The sequence below is a fragment of the Bubalus kerabau genome, chromosome 2, assembly GCF_029407905.1.
Source record: "Bubalus kerabau isolate K-KA32 ecotype Philippines breed swamp buffalo chromosome 2, PCC_UOA_SB_1v2, whole genome shotgun sequence".
In the NCBI taxonomy this organism is placed as follows: Eukaryota; Metazoa; Chordata; class Mammalia; order Artiodactyla; family Bovidae; genus Bubalus; species Bubalus kerabau.
In genome coordinates this window covers 96,759,790-96,783,437 of record NC_073625.1, presented here as the reverse complement: position 1 = coordinate 96,783,437, position 23,648 = coordinate 96,759,790, and the positions used below count along the sequence as shown (strand labels likewise).

General features: G+C 36.8%; 1 protein-coding gene across 15 annotated transcripts in view; it reads left to right on the top strand.

Annotated features, from left to right (window-relative positions):
- The window catches only part of CBLB (Cbl proto-oncogene B), a 225,981-nt gene that overhangs the window by 123,384 nt on the left and 78,949 nt on the right, over positions 1-23,648 (top strand). For all 15 annotated transcript variants that reach the window (XM_055568035.1, XM_055568032.1, XM_055568033.1 and 12 more), the window contains 3 exons: positions 2,674-2,811; positions 6,199-6,286; positions 9,119-9,250. In XM_055568035.1, the coding sequence (XP_055424010.1) occupies positions 2,674-2,811; positions 6,199-6,286; positions 9,119-9,250 (358 nt within the window). The remainder of the gene's footprint in view (positions 1-2,673; positions 2,812-6,198; positions 6,287-9,118; positions 9,251-23,648) is intronic.

Genomic DNA, 23,648 nt, shown 5'->3' with positions numbered 1-23,648 from the left:
AGTACTTAAATACTGTGCTAATGACAAATCAGTTTCATGTTCATTATTTTAGGGTATTTTTCAAGACATTCAGTTTGGTTCTATGATAATCACGTAATTACATATAAATACATATTAATGCATATAAGTACATTTAAGTGTACAGATACATGATGAATGTGTAGCAAGTTCATAAACATATAAAACTGTTGCTAGCACTCCCAAGCAGTGTCATGTCCTTGAGAACTTCTTCCATAATCCCTCATGCTGGTGTTGAAATCGAATGAAACTCACAGAGCTTAGCTGTGTGATCAGCCTCTCTGGCTTTGTCTAAGAGAGCAGACCTTATTAATGGCATATCTGGGATCAGAAAATCTCTCTCCCCTGGTGCAGACATTTTCCCCATGGCCAGTCTAGAAATGGACCAGGCACATAGTAGGCATTTGTGCTGTGGCATGCAGTCTACTGGATATGATGGTCATGACAGTGAGACTGCCCTTCCTTACTTAAAGCATTTAGTAGGAGACACCATCCCACTGTTCATGAGAGCACTGATGTTCATATAGGGGTCATTTCATTTTAGAAGTTGAGTATTTTTCAAGTCTACCTTTTTCTTCTGATACCGTTTTTATTTGATTTTTAGTGCAAATGTCATTTGTCCTTTAAGAAAGTCTTTTCAAACAGTCAGTTATGGATGATTTCTTCCCTCTTTGCCATAATGGAAAAATTTCCACCTCTTATATTTCTAAGAATTTTATTGTATATTAGAAGGCGGTTGTAGGTACAGAAAACAGTGTGGCTCCTGTGGAGTCACCGGTTTAGACAGAACTGGTTCTCAATGTGACTACAAGAGCAGGTCAGTCATTGTGCACGTTGACAGTGGCTTAGGTGAGTCATTTTGTTTCATTCAGGGATCTCTCATAACCAATTTTTTCCATAACTTTTGCTCTCTTGATTGACATCAAAGTATCCTCTTGTTCCTGGAGTATGATTTGAAAGATATAATACCATTGAAATCATTCTATCATACAGATTTAACACAGAAGTTATTTGGGAAATTATCTCCAGTTCTAAAAAAAATAATAAAGTGAGTCCTTTTTGTGTTCTCTTGTTCAAGATCATGGAGATAATTAATGACCGTGTTGGAAGTATTAATAAAAGCCAGAACTCATCACTATTCGAATAGTGCTTTTAAGATAGTGCTCTCTGAAAGGATGTCTTCTTTTCCTTCCCTTCTTGCCTTGTATCAGTTATTTCTTCTAAGTTTTCCTTAATGATGAAATGATCAGTCTGTGGTAAACTGTTGTATGTATGTGTGATAGGGTATTTAAAATGTGTTTAGGAAAATTCAGTGAACAGCCAAATGATTTTAATAAATATTTGCTGGAGTGGTCCTTTCTCTCGGAAAATAGTTCATTTCTTTAGTTTCATGGTAAAGAAAATAGTTGGCTATATTTCAAGGACATTTGAGTTCTTAAGGTTGTACTTTATTTGGATCCAACTGACAGTCATGTCTATGTGGAATTATTTTGGATGATTATGATTAAGGATGCTAAGTGAGAGGTTGATATTTATTTTTCAGCTTTCTAGGAGAATGTTTTTAGACTTCTTGAAAAGTCCTTTACAACAGTTCCAAAACCAATATGAAAATCACTTCTTCCTTTCTTTAAAGAGCCCAGTTTTCTTCAAAGATGAAACCACATGGCAGTACTTGATATCCAAATTAAGTAAATCTAATGACTGTGTAGCTGTTATATATGCTAAATTATCTGTTAAAGTTTTTATTACAGTACTTGTTTAATCAATAGCTAATGTCATTAACAGATGTTTATTTCTACCACATACATATAGCAATCAGGGTACTTAAATATAGCTTAAGTTGGCTTACTTTTGATCTGCTTAAGGTGTTATAAAATCCAGATATGGATATCATGAATAAGATTGAGTGTAACACACTTAAATTCAGGGAACTGCTGTAAAATGTAGTAAGTTGATAAGATAATTAGCTAATCATAGTAAATAATAATGAATTTAAAACCAAGTCAGTGTCTTCTGACATTGTCATTAATTTGTTTTTTATTTTAGAACTATTTTAATTTCCTATCACAAGACACTGAACTTGACAGGATTAGAGGGAGACCTTGAACTTTCCTAGTTTGTTTTCCCATTAATATAGTTCAGCTCTTTGATCTTTTGTTTAAACATGAATGGCTGTAATACTTGAAAGAAAAGTATTATTTTTAAACAAGTTTTTAACAACTAGAAGTGCATAATTTTAAGATGACAAAATAATGTATTGAATTCCATAATAGACTGGCTCAATTTCTGTCTGAGCTAGCCAAATTAATTTTTTACTTACTTTATTTTTGCTTTCCAAAAATGTCACAGCTGTTTCACACCACCAGCACTTTCATGCAGAGCAAACCTCTAATGATGATGGTGGTAAATTATTTGATGGTTTACAACTTTGATTATTTTTTCACAGAACTCTAGGGATATTTAAATGGAATTACTATCATTATTTCTTTTGCAGATGAGTAAATGGAGAAGGAGAAAAGTGTAAAAATAAGTTTGAAGATAGAAATCCTAAATGATTTTGTTTATTTTGCTAAGAAAAATCTAACAATGGTTTGGTAGTAGTTAGCGAGCAGACACTTTGAAAGTGTTTAAACATAATTTTCTTATGTTTCACAGCTACATTTTCCGGTTAAGCTGCACCAGGCTGGGGCAGTGGGCCATTGGCTATGTGACAGGGGATGGCAATATCTTACAGACCATACCGCACAACAAGCCCTTATTTCAAGCCCTGATTGATGGCAGCAGGGAAGGATTGTGAGTATGAGACATGGGAGTTGGAGTGTTTATTGTTCACAGATGTGGAAGATAGAGCCTTCTTTTGATGGTTGGAATGGACAGTGAGGCTGATGGTCTGACTGGTTTTTATTTTAAAACTAAGAAATGGATGATCCTTAGATTTTATTGTTCATTTCTTAAAATAGTCAATTTAAAGTAACCTAAGTATTTGATTTTTTTTTTTTTTAGCATGGTCTTCACAACCTTCAGATCTCAATATTTCCTTAGAAATGTTAGCAAATACTATACAGTTGGAGAATGGATGCAGCAGAATGATTATCTGATTGTTCCCTATCTAGCTCTGCTCCTGTGCTCCCGATTTGTACTCTCAGTCAGTATAGGGTCTTTTAATCCTGCTGTTGGGATCATGGGCAGATTCTGATAAGCTCTGTTCTTGGACTGTTAGTAAAGTTGCAAAGAAGCTCCCTTTGTGGGATTGCCACAGACAGCTCACAAAAGTAACCCGCCCCAGAGCCATCCATCTGCTCTTCTGTCTCAGAAAAATACAACTGGTTATTAAAGGGGCCTGGAATTTCATTTCCTTGGGGAGCACTGTGCTCCTATGTCTCTGAAACATGCCTTCCTTCTCTCCCACCCTCCTCTTTCGCTTCCTCTCTTTTGTCTTTTTTTTTTTTTTTTAAAGTATAAGTGAGGTACAATGTTAAATGTTACAGGTGACCAGTATAATGATTCACAATTTTTAAAGGTTATACTTCATTTGTTGTTGTTGTTGTTCAGTCACTCAGTCATGTCTGACTCTTTCCATGGACTGCAGCATGCCAGGCTTCCCTGTCCTTCACTCTCTCCTGATGTTTGTGCAAACTCATGTCCATTGAGTCAGTGATGCCATCCAAACAGTTCATCCACTGTTGTCCCCTTTTCCTCCTGCCCTCGATCTTTCCTAGCCTCAGAGTCTTCCAGTGAGTCAGCTCTTTGCATCAGGGGCCCAAGTATTGGAGCTTCAGCTTCAGCATCTGTCCTTCCAGTGAATTTTCAAGGTTGATTTCCTTTAGGATTTATTGGTTTGATCTCCTTGCTGTCCAAGGGAACTCTTAAGAGTCTTTTCTAGCACCGCAGTCCGAAAGTGCCCATTCTTCGGCGCTCATTCGGCTCCATTTATAGTTATTGTAAAATATTGACTATATTCCTGTGATAGAAACCTGAGAGGGGGAAGTCTACCAGAAAGAGCAAATAGTTTCCAGTAGCAGAATTTTACTTTGCCAAAGTAAGAACAGAAAAAAGAAAAAGTGATGGGCTCCATGTGAATGGATAGAAGTTTTGAATTTTAAGAAATAATTATGTAAGAATGAATGGCAAACTGGTACTAAAAGTCTGTATTTCTCCTTTTTTTAATTATAAATTTGCTATTCTGTTATTTATACCTTACCTCTAGTACATCAAGGATTCATATGTGTGGCTTTCTATCCACTATAACAGGATTTTTGTCTTGAAGAAAATGTACTTCAGAGTTTTAATTTATAAAAAGAGATCATGAGTGGGCAAATCTGTGAATGGACTAATTTTGATATATCTTATTTATATTATGGGCTTTTCTGGTGGGTCAGAGGTAAAGAGTCTGTCTACCAATACAGGAGACCTGGGTTTGATGCCTGGGTCCGGAAAATGCCCTGGAGAAGGAAATGGCAACCCACTGCAGTATTCTTGCCTGGGAAATCCCATGGTCAGAGGAGCCTGGCTGGCTACAATCCATGTGATTGCAAAGAGTCAGACATGAAACAACAGCAACAACAAAAGATCAGTAAAAACACAGGATATCATCTGTCTGACTGTTTCCAACTGTCAGGGTCATTTGTCCATTCCTTATAGTTAGTTAATCTGATATTGTGGGACATAAGTGATAAAGAAGTTTACTTTGATAACTAGCCAAGATTCCTTATTCCTTCAATGCCATTGAAAGGGACTCAGCAGCAGCAGCAGTATTGAAGACCATAATCATTTAATTGCTCCTATACAGAATTTTTAAACCTGTTCTCTAGCAAAATTATTGTGTTTGTAATCTTCTATTTCTGAATTCTCCCTAGAATTCAACATTCTTGAAGTGTGGTGAACAAATATAAAAAGAAAGTTACCAACTTTTGTTTATCACTTCTATAACGTTTGTAGCATTTTGTCCTACCCCTATAATGATGCTCTAAAATTTTTATCATAGTCATATGTAGTCAACTCCTTTTCCTAAATCTTAAAAATACAACAACAAAAAAACCCACTCACTGATTTTCTCCTTACCATATGAAAATTGTCTGTCCTCTAGGTTTATTTTTTCCTGGTTTTCTTGTAGAATTTTAAACACTAACATATTTATAGACTGTTTATGGATAAATATTTTTTGTTCCTTCACATAATAGTTTTAGTATAGTTTTGCCTTTTATTCACCACTGTAGTATTATATTCTTAAGTTATCATTCGGAAATCTAAAACAAAAAGTTAATAAACAAAATCACCGGTAATTTAATGAATTGATGAAATCCAGCAGTAATATTACTCATATCCTAATCTATGATAGGTGCTTGCCAACATGATCAGCTTCATTTTTTAAAATGGATTTCTGAATAACTAAGCACTGGTTTAGCACAGCGAATGGCATGATAACTTTTAGTTCTTATCTTAATTCTCTCTAGTAATGGAACCTTATGTTTATAAGCCATTCTGTTGGTAGCTTCGTTTGAAATAAATGAAACCTAGAGTTGTAACCTTTGTGTATGTGCACATGTGTATGTGTGCCAGGGTAAATGGAAGGTGAAACAGAAAGGGAATGGGAAACTAGGGAAAGAAAACACCACAAAAATGTGTGGATAACTTTTATGAGAAAATTGTGGGCTTTAATTCTATTTTTGTTTCCTGGTGGTACTAAGCATAGTGTAAAATGTAACATTAATTGTGCTTCATGTGAAAGACATAATAATTGCAAATAGGTGTATATTCTGAGTATTTTGGAATAGAACATGAGTAACCAGTGAAAGAGTTAGTCACTCAGTCATGTCCGACTCTTGTGACCCCCACGGACTGCAGCTTGCCAGGCTCCATAGATTTCTCCAGGCAAGAAGACTGGAGTGGGTGGCTATTTCCGTCTCCAATACATATAGTAAAGGTATTTAATTGAAAATGATTGCTTAATGGCTGAGTCCATATTCATTATATATTTCTTTTATTTCCTAGATTTTAAATTTCCTAAAAATAACATTGTAGTATTATGGAAACAGTGATAGAATAAATTCTTGATGTAAGATACATAAAAAGGAGACATCTAAATGTGTGTTTAAATTTAGAAGAATCTGATTACATAACCTTAGAGGCAATTAAGACTTGTATATAGTTACGTAAATAAAATTTCTGTTTATAATCCAGCTATCTTTATCCTGATGGGAGGAGTTATAATCCTGATTTAACTGGATTATGTGAACCTACACCCCATGATCATATAAAAGTTACACAGGTAAGGACAATTTCTGGAGACATATTTAAAATTAATAAGTATTTGTGATGCCTTTGAAATAACATTCTTAATAATTGGTAAAGTCATGTACAGATATTTATTGCAAAATATCTTTAAGGAATTCTAAGAGTGTTTGAAAAGAAATTATAGAACTTTCTTCATTTTTTGGATAAAAATCTCGTTAATCTTTCTGCTTCCAATATAATACTGACATTTATGTGGGGAAATAGATAAATCTGTAGGTAGGCAGATTGATAGGAAAGGAGAGAGATTTAGCTTTAGAAAACTTCAGGGAAGATTAGAATAATTCTATGTATTAGTTTTTAGAGTCAAATGAGTAATTGAAACCTATTGGAGACAATAATTGTATTCTTGTAAATCCACTGTTGGCACCCTCATAGGTTATGACTTGGGAGGTTAACTTCGTAAAGTCTTTCTCAAGGGTGATATTCAATAGTTACCAAAACCTAAACATGTTTGACTCTAGATTGCATATACATATCACTTGAATATACACACAAAAATCTCTACACCAGGATGTTCACTTTAGCATTTTTCTTAAAAATGAAATATTCAGTTCAGTTCAGTTCAGTCACTCAGTCGTGTCTGACTCTTTGCGACCCCATGAATCGCAGCACACCAGGCCTCCCTGTCCATCGCCAACTCCCGGAGTTCACTCAAACTCATGTCCATTGAGTCGGTGATGCCATCCAGCCATCTCATCCTCTGTCGTCCCCTTCTCCTCCTGCCCCCAATCCCTCCCAGCATCAGGGTCTTTTCCAATGAGTCAACTCTTTGCATGACATGGCCAAAGTACTGGAGTTTCAGCTTTAGCATCAGTGCAATTACAGTATCCCAAATACCTATATTCAGTCTTAGGTTAAATACCATAGTATACTCATACTTCATTATCTTGTAAAGTCTTTAACAAGAGGAAGGTAGCTCAGAACACTCACACGGGAACTTCTGCATCTTGTTATGTAAAAAAGTTACGTAAAGCTTAATTATGTAACATTTGATTTTGTAAAATGACATTATGTAACTTCAATTTTATAAATAAAAATTACCATGTGTGAACATGTGAATGCACTTTAAAAAAATAAAAATGAAAAACACTAATTTGGCAACAGTCTTTGAGAGAGAACTTCCAATATTATGTAGCTGTAGTTAAAAAAATTTTTTTAATTTTATAATTTGGATATTTTGTACTTTGTATAATAATAAAACTAATAAAACCAAATGGTAAGTTTTAGGGAAAACAGTAGATAATTTTTCATTTCTACTTCTTTAGATTTCAATGGTTTTGATATTTAAAATATACTTGTTGACATGTGTACTCTTTTGGGCAGTTTTAAAAATTTAATATATGAAAGCCATTTAAAAAGTTATGTACTGATTCTGTGTTTTCTAACATATGTAAAAAGACACAGGAGACAATTCCTCATTATAAAGCCATTGTTTAAAAATTGTTTTAAAATTCATATTCAGGAGTAGTATCATTCTCTTAAACTACTCATAAATATTTGAATAGCTTACCTCTTAGGTTGCATTGGCTTCTGCAAGTGTGATTGTATCTTATTTTAATTTTTTTAATAATTGTAGATTGGCCCATTGAATTGCATAATCAGTATACGGGCTACAGTCTATAGGGTTCGCAAAGAGTCGGACATGACTGAGGACACACACACACATAGATACTTATCTAGTATTTTAGGGGTTTCAGTGATATATATGATACTTTGGACTTCTTTTCCATCTTGATCTACTCTTTCCCTTAATTTATTTTAAAATTATATAGTCACACATATACCATGGTAGACAGAATTTATATATGAATGAGTATGTGGGTGTGTGTATCTATGTGTTTATACATATATATTTTTTCTCACTGAGATTGTAAGATCTTTCACTAGGCTAGGGATTAAATATTGTCATTTATTCATCCTGTCCAAGGCCATGTATGTAGTACGTACTTACTAGACTAACACATTGCCTTATTTAAGCAAATTTTTGTTTCAGTAACTCCTTTTCTTTGTATCCCTATTAACAGTCTCTGTTCATATTTTCTTTATACTTACCAATATATCTGAATCTTCTTTGTAACAGAGACTTTTTCATTATTTGAACACTGAGAATTTAATTATGCCAAAAGCATCTAAACTAGTGAATAAAGAGAATAGGTTTTTAATAAAACAGTTTTTGGTAGCTGAAATGATTAGGTTTTTGATAGTGTTAGACTGGGAAGAGTATGCAAATAGGGATTTAATATAGAATTTGAGGAAAATAATTTATACTACTGAGCCTCAGTTTTTTTTTAATTCAGTGTATCTTATTATACTTTGCAGATTATATGACATAATAAATGTGGACAACAGTACCTAGCATGCAGAAAGGCCTTGACAAATTTTCCGTCCTGAAATTTCCTAGATAGATGTCTAAGAAATAAAATTGTCAGCTGTATTGCAATTTTGACGTTAAAATTAGATGAGTATGTGGTATTTACGGAGAAAAGTATTGTTTTTTATTGCATTTAAAACCATACGTTTGTCTCTTAAATCATCCTGTTGATGCAGGTACCTTCCTAAAGGAACAGTACAAAATGTTAAATAATCCAAAGTATTAAAAAAGCTTATGCAGTTGCTGATAAAATCTTTTTAATTTTATGGACCAAATTGTGACTACCGATTTAAAACATATCTTAAATGGTAGTTTGATCTGACAGGATCAAGTGTGAGGAATTTACTGTAAGTCATGGTATTTGAGAAAATTCAGTATTATCAGTTCATGCAAAAAAATACATTAATGTTGCCTTTTTTGCTCCCCCAATTCCAGGAACAATATGAATTATATTGTGAGATGGGTTCCACTTTCCAGCTTTGTAAGATTTGTGCTGAGAACGACAAGGATGTCAAGATCGAGCCTTGTGGGCACCTGATGTGCACCTCTTGTCTTACAGCCTGGCAGGTATAGTCAGGATTTAATTAGTCACGTTGATGTCTTCCTTATATTCCCTATGAATATGTCTTTTTTCAGTTTTCTTCATCTTAAGGATTCAAAAAGTCATACTGATAAGTGTTTGTTCGAATGGTTGATTTTTTTAAAAAATCTCATATGTTTGAATGTTTCACTTCCATAATTTGACTTTTTGTTGGGTTTTCATGTTTTTCTTGTGCCGTGCTGTGCTGTGCTTAGTCGCTCAGTCATGTCCTACTCTTTGTTACCCCATGGACTGTAGCCCTCTCTGTCTATGGGGATTCTCCTGCCAAGAATACTGGAGTTGGTTGCCATGCCCTCCTCCAGGGGATCTTTCCAACCCACGGCTTGTACCCAGGTCTCCCACATTGCAGGTGGACTCTTTACTGTCTGAGCCACCAGGGAGGCCCAAGAATTCTGGAGTGGGTAGCCTATCCCTTCTCCAGGGGATGTTCCTGACCCAGGAATCTAACCAGGGTCTCCTGCATTGCAAGTGGATTCTTTGCCAGCTGAGCTTCCAGGGAAGCCCTTTCTTTCACTATTATTTATTTAATATATAAAATTAAAATAACTTAATCTTACAATATTAATCATAAGTAGTTCTGCTTCTATAACACTATTGATTTCAGAATATCACTTACAATGTTGCAAACTAACCATATTTATTTATTGTAGCCCATATTCTATTTATAGTGGATCAGATTCTCAAGCAAAGTAAACCCTAGTAGGTAAATCTTACTTTGATGTTTCAACACTTCTCTTGAGAAGGTATGGCTCCTGTCTCATGAATGTCTCCAATTGCTCTGTAAGGCTAAAACAGGAGAATCAGACAGAAAGTTTCCCAAATGTCTTTAGTTCCCCAAGTCACTAAATTTTCCAATTTACAAGGCAAAGCTGCCTTCCATTCTGTAGGCATTCAATAAATAGAAATTGATTTGCTGTTTTAGAATAAGACCTAGAAAATAATTGGTTTTCCCAAGGGCTTCTTTAAAATATTTCTTTATCTGTAATGAAGGTTGGAGATTTTAAAATAGATCTTTGGACAGATTTCTAGTTTTGAGTATTTGGAGGATTCACAGAATATTTTGCACAAGCACTTTTTTAGCTACTCTGTTTAACACAGTCAGTGTTGAAGTCAGTATTGTTGATTGGATTTAGAAAACAAATCATTAAACTTTCAAGCCTGTAAAAGAATTTGGAATTGAGCGTTATCATGAGTATCCATATTTCTGAACCTTCTTTCCAGCCCAGAACCTTTGTATTTCCTCAGGAAGGATGGCCTCAGGGGATCCGGACAGGGCAGTGCAAACTCATAGGAGCGTTGACGTTTGTTGAGCTCATTACTTGATAATAGAATATTAATGATTTTCACATTTTCGCATTCTTCTGAAGAGGGCCTCTTTTTACCTTTGGGGAACTTTTAAAAATGGATGAAGAAAAAGAGGAAGAAGTAGGAAATGAATTACAACTGATTTACATTTACAGAGCTGTTTCTGAGCTTCCAGACATCTTTCCTTCATTAGTAAAGATTGTTCAACCTCCCTACATGGCTCTCTTTCAATATGCATTTGATTTATATTTTACCTGAGGTTTTCCTTGTTTTCCTTGCCCTCATTTCCCTTTATACTTTCATGATGCTTGTGAATTTGGGGTAGTACAGGGAGAAGTTGGAAGAAAAGCAATGCCCAGTATGGCATCAGCAAACTCTCAACATAAAGTTACTTGCTGTTTATGTTAACAAATAATAGTTCTGCAGACATAGCAGTGCCTTTTTTAAAAAATAAGTGTTTCAATAAATTTAGGTACACTGGTAGAAGATAAAACTGTCAGTTTGCAAATGGATTTCAAATGTACCAGTAGAAAATATTAGAGATGTTATTAACTCAGTGCCTGGCTGACAGGGAGGGGACCACTTTAAGATTATTTGCTTTACCTGAAACCCTTTAAGTATTTCAGGGCAAGTATTAAACTGACAGAGGCCAAATATGTTTGTCAAGCCCTTTAGACTGAGTTACGTCTTCTGTGCAGTAGTATGGTTCTTACAGGTTTGAAGAAAGTAAAAGTTTGCCTTTCTCCCTAAAGAAAACTAGAATTTTAGGCTGGTACAGGCTCCCAGTACTCTACCTCCACAGATGCCCTGCATACTTCGGCCCCTTCTCTGGGGTCCTGGGCTTGGAGCATACAAACACAAGCATAGACCTAGCATCTTCATCTTGAAACTTAGCGTTTGGAAGTTCAGAGGAAGTTCCCATTATGTTGGCAGAAACCTTTGGTTAGTAAAGATGATCATTTATAGTGTCATTCAAAATAGCTGTTTACCTTGTGGCTCAGAGTAAGTCAAAGAGTAGAGTTGAATGTAATACAAAGAGGTTTTACTTATCTTAGTTTCTATATTCTTCTTAAATGAAATTAATCTTTTAAAACTCCAGGGCCAGTGATATGTATTTCATCTAGTGAGTCTGTGCACTACAATAGGTTTGTTACGTGCACGGACACAGGGGTGTTTCCCAGTTGTCATGGCTGTGTAATTAATCCTTTGCCCTTTACATCGCCACAGCTTTTCTATATTTTATTCTGTAGTCTTCAAATGGTACAGTTCCTCTTGCTTGTAGCTAATCAGTTACTTGATTCTCTTTATGATTTTTCATATTGATCTAATGGCCTTATATTAAGATAGGTTCGGTCAATTTGTAATTGTTAATATTTGAAATTTTTTCTTGTCTTTTTTTTTTTTTTTTAAACTCTTTAGTACTTCTTAGGTTTAGAGATGGAGAAGGCAGCGGCAACCCACTCCATTACTCTTGCCTGGAGAATCCCATGGACGGAGGAGCCTGGTGGACTGCAGTCCATGGGGTCACTAAGAGTCTGACACGACTGAGCGGCTTCACTTTCACTTTTCACTTTCATGTACTGGAGAAGGAAATGGCAACCCACTCCAGTGTTCTTGCCCGGAGAATTCCAGGGATGGGGGAGCCTGGTGGGCTGCTGTCTCTGGGGTCGCACAGAGTCGGACACGACTGAAGCGACTTAGCAGACTTAGCAGCAGCAGTTTTAGAGATTGAGGGAGTACATAAATTGTCAAGTGCTAAAAATTGTCTGTGAGTAAAGTTTTAGGAGAAGCTGTGTGAAAAAGTAGTAATAAAGTAGTAGTTGAGTAAGTTAAGTAGGAAAAAAAATTTGACAAATTCGGAAGTGCTTAGAAAGTTGAAATAATCAAAATAAATCACACTCATGTCACTAGTGAATAATATTATCCTAATATAATCATAGAATTTTGTATATAGGTTAATGAAAAATATGCAAAGGCAGGATTTCAGCATCTTTAAAATTCTTCCCACACCAGGATGTTTAATGATTAATAAGGATTTTTCTGATACATTTTTGTCTCTGTAATCTGCATGTTGTTCTTGTTTAGTCCCATAGTGAAAAGTGAAAGTCTCTCAGTCATGTCCAACTCTTTGCGACCCCATGGACTGTATAGTCCATGGAATTCTGCAGGCCAGAATACTGGAGTGGGTAGCCTTTCCCTTCTCCAGGGGATCTTCTCAACACAGGGATCGAACTGCATTACAGGTGTATTCTTTACTAGCCTGAGCCACAGGGAAGCCCACGTTGTGTCCAACTCTTTGCAACCCCATGAACTGTAGCCTGCCAGACTCCTCGTCCATGGGGTTTCCTAGGGAAGAATACTGGAGTGGGTTGCTATGTCCTCCTCCAGGGGATCTTCCCAACCTAGGATGGAACCAGTGTCTGTTATGTCTTTTGCTTTGCTGGGCAGATTCTTAAGATCTTCCCTGGTGGCCCAGATGGTAAAGCATCTCCCTGCAATGTGGGAGACCCAGGTTCGATTGCTGGTTCGGGAAGATCTCCTGGAAAAGGAAATGGCAACTCACTCCGGTACTCTTGTCTGGAAAATTCCGTGGATGGAGGAGCCTGGTAGGCTACAGTCCATGGGATTGCAAAGAGTCCGACATGACTGAGCAACCTCACTTTCACTTTCTTTCTTTCTTTTTTTTTTTTTTTTTTTGTATTTTATTTTTTTTATTTATTTTTTTAAATTTTATTTTATTTTTAAACTTTACATAATTGTATTAGTTTTGCCAAATATCAAAGTGAATCCACCACAGGTATACATGTGTTCCCCATCCTGAACCCTCCTCCCTCCTCCCTCCCCATTCCATCCCTCTGGGTCGTCCCAGTGCACCAGCCCCAAGCATCCAGTATCGTGCATCGAACCTGGACTGGCAACTCGTTCCATACCACTTTCACTTTCATATGCTAGATAATATACAGAAAAGAGAAGACTAGGACTAAGATTGTGCTAAATCGCTTCAGTCATGTCCATTTTTACTCTATGGACTGTAGCCTGCCAGGCTCCTCTGTCCATGGGATTCTCCATGCAAGAATACTGGAGTGGGTTGCCATGCCCTCCTCCAGAGGATCTTCCCAACCTAGAATTGAACCAGTGTCTGTTATGTCTCTTGCTTTGGCAGGCAGATTCTTAACCACTAGCACCACCAGGGATGCTCAGAACTAAGATGACAAGTTAAAAGACATTGATATTGAAGATCAGTTGTCAAAAAGCCTTTGTAATGTCTTAGTTCTGTCCATTTCTCTTCTGAAATATATCTGTAGTCTTTTCAAGGACTCTTTAGTATGCTCAAGATCTGTGAATGAATTCTAAGAATTTGAAGCCTCAGCTCCATTTGTTCCATTCAGTAGCTGCTGAGTGATTCCCTTCAGCTTTTCACATTTTGTTTTTTTGCACTTTTTTATATTGCTGACAATATTATTGGTACTAAACCTATAGCCAGGAAGACCAAGTTTCTATTTATTCCTTTTTTAACACCAATAGACATGCAAGTGATCTCTGGTTCAAGTTTTCTCTATGCCAAAGAGAACTGTTGTTGGGTCAACATTTGGGAATTTCAAAGTGATGTTCAGTAGTCGGTATCTCAATGGGAATTTAGTCGTTAAAGAAGCTTCAACTTGTGAACATTTTGGATAACCTGAATATTTCTACGTGTACATATAGATTTCACTCAGTGCCTCTTGCTGCCAAACCAAAAATCTGTTTTGACAGCTTTCATAGTTTTGTATGGACTGCAGTATTTGACAATCATTTAAACACATTATTGCAAAATACCCCTGTTATTTAATAAAAACAAAGGTCTTATACAGTGAATCTAGTTAAAACAGTTAACAGACATCAGCTATACTAAATTCTCACATGAGTGAGCTGCTCACTGAATTTAACCTAATTGATTGTCAAAATGAGGACAAATGAACACAAGTATGGGACTTTTCTATAGTTCTATACTGTGCTGTCAAACATTGTATATAAGCTTGTAGATGTAATTGGAAATGTTATGTGACTCTCTGGATATGAGTACATGTAGTAATATGTGTCTTTTGTTCTTTTTAACTTTTTCCTTATTCAAAATGGTGAAGGGCTAGAATGTGTTTTGTGACTTTAAAGCCAGTGTTTTTGTTTCTATCTGCTTGTTTTTCTGAGAGAAAAAATTGAGTTTTCAAACTTAATTGGGCACAAGAATAATTTGATATCCCTTAACTTGCTTGATACAAGCTGACATGGAATGACATCCATCATTCTCTAGTATCTCAAAACCATTGTTATTTATTTAGGAAACAATCTTTGGGCATCTTCTCTGTCTGAGGTTCTATACTAAAGACCCAGTCTATACCCGCAAGATGTTAAAATTAAATCTAAAAATTTTATAGAGGGGCACAGTACTAATAATCACTTGAAATGAATATCCTGTTATCTTTCAAATTTAATTATGGATGGGAAATATTTTTGTTACTTTCTGCTACTTTGGTTGGGTGTATTGACATGAAAAGGATTTTAAAAGCTGCATGTCTGCCAAGAAGCTCTGATAAATCAGAGTCCAATAGGAAATATTAAACCCAGACCATAAAACATTTTGTGTTCAACCATTGTGAATCTTCAGCAAGTCGCTCTTCACTAACTTTTCCTTCCACTTGATGCCCTACTTTGGTTTAATTGAAATTCATCGGAGACTTAAAGTTTATGTAATTAATGGAAACCTAAGACATGCGCAGTAGAGGTGTCAGTCAGCTCTTTCAAGCTGCAAGTGGTTACTCTAATTGCTGTCATAATGGCCCATTAGTCATGCCTCCAAAGAGGCGTCAGACACTTTCGTCTTCTGAAACATCTGTGTTATTTAATAAATTGAATAAGCAAGCCTGAGTTTGCACAGAATACTAAGTAAGCTTGAGTAATCACCTCTCTAGAGGCATTCTTTGAAGCAGTATCACCGTGGGTGAGGCATTTCTATTCTATGCTTGGCAGTGAAACTTGGGAGTTTTCTTTCACTTCCACACTGTTCCACGAATATTAACAAAACATTTTCTTCTTTACCCTGAACTCCTCCATGTCTTCTTTTTTGTAATAGCACATTATGTGGAAGTGATGTTGCAGGGTTACTACGTAAGGTGTCAAGTAAGGAACTGTTTTTATTTGATTTTTCATTTCAAGAGTATAGAAAATATCTTCTGAGTTCATGAACAGGACAGACTGTAAACTATGTTCTTCAAATTTTCCTTCCAAAATAAAAAATGGATATATATATATATATATATATATATATGCCAGTTGGATATGCAGCCTTGTTTTTAATTACTGCTAAGGACTTTAATTCAGTTAAAAATAAAATTAATGTTTTCTTCTAGTTATTCCTCCTGCATATTTTTTCAAAATAATTTAGAGGAAAGATATTGGAATATTCAAAATGCTTCATAAAAAGTCAATAGATGAAAATTGATAAGCTCTGGTTTTAACATGACATGTGATTAAAGAGATTTATATATGTCCCATATTTAGAGAGCATTATTGGGGAAGAAATATGTAACTGAGAGTTGAGAAGTCAGCTCAAAGGACCACATTCAAGGCACTAAGAAATAATCTTTTAATATCTCTTCCTTCAAAAGCAACCAGGCTTCAAATTTCTAGCCTCAGTGAAACTTTTTAGACTTATTACTACAAGTGCTTAGTACATGATAAAATGTTGAAACTCCTCTTTCACTTGAGAGTCATGTAATGGCTGCAGTTTCCTCAGCTATCTTACCTCTTTTGTTTTGTTCCTGAGATTATTTTTGTAGTAATTATAACAACCAGAATTTGCATAGCACTTTGGAAAGCTTTGAATTAATTTTTCTTACTTTACCTTTCACATATTCCTTAAAATGTGCATTCTTTCATTATACCCAACAAATAAGATGAAATGGCTTACCCAGTGTCACACTGTTGGAATTTGTGGGTAGAGGATTCTAGTCCAAGCCTCCAGATCAGAATGTCTATACTCCTTTCCTGATTCACTGTTTTCATGGGCCTCCCAAATTAAAACTAGAAGAGTCTAGATTCATTAATGTCATTTCCATTTGCCCATCATAAAAGAACATCAAAACTAAAGATCTCTCTTTCTCTGTTACTTATTGTAATATCATCAACTGTCCTCATTCATTCTTTTTGTTTGTTTTTTAGTTTATTTTTTCATTGAAGGATAATTCCTTTACAGAATTTTGTTGTTTTCTGTCAGACCTCAACATGAATCAGCCATAGGTATACATATATCCCCTCCCTTATGAACCTCCCTCCCTATCACACCCCTCTAGGTTGATACAGAGCCCCTGTTGGAGTTTCCTGAGCCATACAGCAAATTCTCATAGGCTATCTATTTTACGTATGGTAATGTAGGCTTCCATGTAACTCTTTCCATACATCTCCCCCTCTCCTCCCCTCTCCCTGTGTCCATAAGTCTGTTCTCTATGTTTTTTCTCCATTGCTGCCCTGTAAATAAATTCTTCAGTACCATTTTTCTCTATTCCTTATATGTGCGTTAGAATATGATATTTATCTTTCTCTTTCTGACTCACTTCAGTCTGTATAAGTTCTAGGTTCATCCACCTCATCAGAGCGGACTCAAATGCACTCATTTTTATGGCTGAGTAATATTCCATTGTGTATATGTACCACAACTTCTTAATCTGTTCATATGTTGATGGGCATCTAGGTTATTTCCATGTTCTAGCTATTGTAAATAGTGCTGCAATGAGCAGTGGGATACATGTGTCTCTTTCAACCCTGGATTCCTCAGGATACATACCTAGGAGTGGGATTGCTGGGTTATATGGTGGCTTTATTCCTAGTTTTTTTTAAGGAATCTCCATACCATCTTCCATAGTGCCTATATCAATTTACATTCCCATTAACAGTGGAAGAGGGTTCCCTTTTCTCCGCACTCTCTCTAGCATTTATTGTTTGTAGACTTTTTGATGATAGCCATTCTGACTGGTGTGAGGTGATATCTCATTGTGGTTTTGATTTGCATTTCTCTAATAATGAACGATGTTGAGCATCTTTTCATGATTCTGTTAGCCATCTGTATGTCTTCTTTGGAGAAATGTCTGTTTGGGTCTTTTTCCCCCTTTTTGATTGGGTTGTTTTTCTACTATTGAGTTGTATGAGCTGCTTGTATATTTTGGAAATTTATCCTTTGTCATTTGTTTCATTTGCTATTATTTTTACCCATGTCTTTTCACCTTGCTTATAGTTTCCTTTGCTGTGCAAAAGCTTTTATGTTTAATCAGAACTCTCCACCATGACCCATCCGTCTTGGGTGGCCCTACATGTCATGGCTCATAGTTTCATTGAGTTAGACAAAGTTGTGGTCCATGTGATCAGATTGGCTAGTTTTCTGTGATTGTGGTTTTTATTCTGTTTGACCTCTGATGGAAGAGGATAAGAGTATATTTAATTTCTGTAATTGTGTTGTCTCTGAGTGTTTATTCTTTAATTCTTCTAGGTCTTTGTTAATTGATTCTTGCATTTTCTCCATTTTGTTTGCAAAGGTTATGATCATCTTTAGTATCATTTTTCTGAATTCTTTCTCGGGTAGTTTCCTCTTCATTTATTTGGACTTCTGTGTTTCTAGTTTGTTCCTTCACTTTTGTAGTATTTCTCTGTCTTTTCATTTTTTTTTTTTTTTAACTTATTGTGTGTGCGGTCTCTTTTTCCCAGGCTTCAAGGTTGAATTCTTTCTTCCTTTTGGTTTCTGCACTCCTAAGGTTGGTCCAGTGGTTTGTGTAAGCTTCTTCTAGGGTGTGATTTGTGCTGAGTTTTTGTTTGTTTTTCCTCTGATGGGCAAGGCTGAGTGAGGTGCTAATCCTGTCTGCTGATGACTGGGTTTGTATTTTTGTTTTGTTTGTTGTTTAGATGTTGTTTAGATGCGGCATCCTGCACAGGGTGCTATTGGTAGTTGGGGGATGCTGGATCTTGTATTCTAGTGGTTTCCTTTGTGTGAGTTCTCACTATTTGATACCACCTAGAAGGCAATGGCACCCCACTCCAGTATTCTTGCCTGGAAAATCCCATGGACGGAGGAGCCTGATAGGCTGCAGTCCATGGGGTCGCTAAGAGTTGGACACGACTGAGTGACTTCACTTTCACTTTTTACTTTCATGCATTAGAGAAGGAAATGGCAACCCCTCCAGTGTTCTTGCCTGGAGAATCCCAGGGACAGAGGAGCCTAGTGGGCTGCCGTCTATGGGGTCGCACAGAGTCGGACACGACTGAAGCGACTTAGCAGCAGCAGCAGCAGGGTTAGTTCTCTAGTAGTCTAGGGTCTTGGAGTTAGTGCTCCCACTCCAAAGGCTCAGGGCTTGATCTCTTCAAATCTTTATGCTTATGGTAAGTTTTGAACATATATGATGAAAATTTTCAAGAATATATGCAGTGGATTCTCTGTTTAATTTCCAAGTGTATCAGGGCTGGCTGAGGAGACTCAGGTGGACACCAGAAATGCCATTGAGAAGGGAAGACAGCACTGAAGCCTCTGGGTTCCTGATTACCGTGTATAGCTCAGAGAATCCTACCCAGTGCTCTGTGGAGACCTGTGATTGTCTCTTGTAGCCATCCTCGAAAACAGCCGGGGTATTAGATGCAATCACTGCGAGGTCTCTGGCTGGAGGTGTGGGTGGGAGGCCACAGCATATGTGGGGAGTCCCCACGTATATGGGGGCCACCGGGCTGTCTCCCACAGTCCTGGCGGCAGTTTGTCCAGTAGTTTCAGACTCCCTGGGCTTTGGCTGCAGGGAGAGCCAGTTTGCTTCCTCGTTCATTCTGTTTTAAAATAATTTTAGTTACATATTTTTGGCTGTGTTAGATCTTTGTTGCTACATGGCCTTTTACTCTAGTTGTGGCGAGTGCGGGCTACTCTGTATTGTGCTACACAGGCTTCTTATTGCCGTGGCTTCTCTTGTAGCTGATATGAGGGTCTAGGGTGTGTGAACTTCTGTTGTTGTAGTGCATGGGCTCTAGATACAAGCTCAGTAGTTGTGGTGGATGGGCTTAGCTGCTCCAGTGTGTGGGGTCTTCCTAGACCAGGGTTTGAACCCATGTCTCCTGCATTGGTATGCTATGCTAAGTCACTTCAGTCGTGTCCGACTCTGTGTGACCCCATAGATGGCAGCCCACCAGGCTCCCCTGTCCCTGGGATTCTCCAGGCAAGAACACTGGAGTGGGTTGCCATTTCCTTCTCCAATGCACGAAAGTGAAAAGTGAAAGTGAAGTCGCTCAGTTGTGTCCGACTCTTAGCGACCCCATGGATTGCAGCCTACCAGGCTTCTCCATCCTTGGGATTTTCCAAGCAAAAGTACTGGAGTGGGGTGCCATTGCCTTCTCCGCCTGCATTGGTAGGCACATTCTTTACCACTGAGCTACCATGGAAGCCCTCATTCTTTATAACAAGAATTTGCTGAGTTTTTGTGAAATATATTGTGCTCTGAAAATGCTTAGCCTGGACCCAAGGTACTGTCAGTATGTGTATGTGTATTTATCTACTTAGTTATTTGTTTATAGTTGTTTCATGTTGTAAAAAATTTATGGTAGCTTCTAATCTGTGTGAAGTATAGCACGGTGATATACATTAGAAGTTACTGAGGTGGGAAACACACACGCACATAAAACCAGTAAAAATATAAAATGCACTCCAGAATGGGACTCATGAAGTACTATGTATTTTCTAGGACCCTCACTTTATACTGTATTTGCAGGAAGGCATGAAGTGATTGACCTTAAAGTATGCTCCCAAATAATTAATCATCCAGAGAGCAAAATAAATTGTACTATATGTTATATTTATCTTTAAAAAATAAAAGAAAGTATGTAAGAGATAATATAGATTGAACAATATTTAAACAAAGAATATGGAAGGTGACTGATATATAAACTTACAGTATTTATTGTTGCCAAATGAATCTTAGAATTTTATCATGAGCATCTTACATAGTTTCAGAGGATGTAGAACTGGCTGTTAACTTTCTGTCTCTTTTGGTTTGGTAGGATTTATTTGAGGAAGTGAAATCTACTGAGTAAATTAGAATGGATGGAGTCCAAGTACTTCCTCTTAACTTTCTCAGAATGTGACTTTTTGGAGCTGATAGAAGGAGTTATTTTTTGGTTCTTCTTCATTAACATATGTTCTACCATCTTACGTTAAGTGTATGTTGACAGAAGCATTATTTTAATTATTAAGGTGCAATTCTGATAATTTTTATGTCTGTTGAAGACACTCTTTGTGTTTAATCAACCATCTGACAGAAACAAGGGTGAAGTACTGAAATAGCACTCAAATTTGAGAATTTGAGTACCAAATTTGAGAATATGGTCAAACCTAATTTTCATATGACAGTAGTCAGTTTGTAGAGAAAGTAGTGGATGAAATCATTTTGGAAGAGGCAAGTTGTGTGATCTGTGTTTGCAAATGAAAATTGAAGTACATTGCAGCTGGATTTTGATCCTAATAATTAATGTAAACTCTCAACAAAGATAAAGCTTAACAGAAAATATATTTTGTGACATATACCCATAAAGCAGCTACTCTTACATAAGTAATTGTATAGCATTATACTTGAAGGTAGGAGAGATGGCCAAAAACCTAAGTTCAGTTTTAGATGAACTGTTCCCAGTCTTTTTCTTGTACCATCAAGATACTGTTATTGCATATCACTTTCTCCTCTTTCCAAACACAATCTTTTCAGTTATCCTTTATCAGGAAATAGATCACATAAACTGGAAGTTATCTTTAACCAGACAACATGCAAACTGACCTTGGAGGTTCTAAGGAATCCTTTGTAGGGGAATGCAGTTGCTTATTCATTCTAGCCACTGTGCTCAAAAGTAATATGATTTTAATTATTTAGATTGGATAGATTAATTTTAGTTATGATAACTGTATGTTAGGTCTTAAAAGATTTCCTGTTTTCTAGGTGCTTATACTAAAACATTTACAAATGATTTATGTGACGTGTAAGCCATGTCACCAGGGCTTGCCTGGTGGCTCAGATGGTAAAGCGTCTGCCTGCAATGTGGGAGACCCAGGTTCGATCCCTGGGTTGGGAATATCCCTTGGAGAAGGAAATGGCACCCCACTCCAGTACCCTTGCCTGGAAAATCCCATGAACAGAGGAGCCTGGTAGGCCACAGTCCGTGGGGTCACAAAGAGTCCGACATGACTGAGCGGCTTCACTTCACTTTATATGAAGCGTAGGATTTACTTCAAGATTATCCAAGGGTGGAGGGAGCAAGTGAACATATAGCTTAAACAGGATTGAGCATTAATTGATAATTGTTGAAGTTGGGAGATAGGTACATGCAGATTTATTACACTTTTGTCTGTGCTTCTGTTTATATTTGGAAATTTCTAATACTTTTTAAAAAATGTCTAAGTGAATGAAGTGTCTACCTAGGCCCAAGAGTATTGCTTTCCACCCTTCATGCCTTAAAGACACAGGGAACATCAGCTCTTTTATACTTTGTTTACTTAGTGGCATTTAGCTTACTTAAAGAAAAAAGCTGTATACCCATTTCCCCCACAGCCTACTCCCCTCATCGCCCACTCTCAGCCTCTGGCAACCACCAATCTGTTCTCTGTATCTGAACTTACTTTTCTTTTGAATTAATTGATTTTTAGATTTCATGTGCAACAGAGATCATATTGTATTTATCTTTCTCTGGCTAATTTCTTGGGCTTCCCTGGTAGCTCAGAGGTTAAAGCATCTGCCTGCAATGTGGGAGAGCTGGGTTTGATCCCTGGGTTGGGAAGATCCCCTGGAGAAGGAAATGGCAACCCACTCCAGTATTCTTGCCTGGAAAATCCCATGGACAGAAGAGCCTGGTGGGCTATACTCCACGGGGTAGCATAATGCCCTTGAGGTCCACCCATCTTGTGGCAAATGGCAAGATTTCGTTCTATTCTGTGGTGAAATCATATTCCGTGTATGTGCATGCCACAGTTTTTATCCATTGACGGACACTTAGGTTGTTTCCGTATCTTTGCCACTGTAAATAATGCTGCAGTGAACATAGGATGTGCATCTATCTTTTCTAATTAGTGTGTTCATTTTCTTCAGGTAAATATCCAGAAGTGGGATTTGGATGGATTGTATGGGAGTTCTCTTTTTGGTTTCTTGAGGAACCTCCATACTGTTTTCCACAGTGCCTGCATTAATTTACGTTCCTGCCAGCAGTACACAAGGGTTTTCTCTGTCCGCATCCTCACCGACACTTGTTATTTCCAGTCTTTCTGATGACAGCCACCTAAGAGATGTGAGGGCATGTGTCACTGTGGTTTTGATTTGCATTTCCCTAATGATTAGTAACACTGAATATCTTTTCATGTACCTGTTTGTCATGTATATATCTTTGAAAAAATGTCTATTCAGATCTGTCCATGTTTTAATCAGATTGTTAGTAGTTTGTTTTTGTCTTTTGTTTCCTGTTGAGTTGTATGAGTTCTTTATGTATTTTGGATGTCACTTGTAAATATTTTTTTCCATTCAGTAGGTTATCTTTTCATTCTGTGGATGGTTTCCTTTGCCATACAGAACCTTTTTAGGTTGATGTAATCCCACTTGTTTGTTTTTGCTTTTGCTGCTTTCAATTTCGGTGTCAGGTTAAAAAATTCATGCCAAGTTTTATGTCAAGGAGCTTACCACTTAAATTTTCTTCTATCTAGAAGTTTTATGGTTTCAGTTCTTACTTTCAATTCTTTAATCCATTTTAAGTTAATTTTTATATATGGTATAAGGTAACAGTCCAGTCTTTATTAATTTATTTGTGCCATGTGACTCTCTTATTTTCCTAACACCATGTATTGAAGAGACTGCCCTTTTCCCACTGTATATTCTTGGCTTCTTTGTTGTAAATTAATTGACCATATATATCCATGGGTTCATTTTTAGGCTCTGTTCTGTTCAGTGATGTATGTGTCTCTTTATGCCAGTTCCATACTGTTGTAATTACTGTAGATTTGTATTGCTCTACTTAGGGCCCAGAGTACCAGTTTCC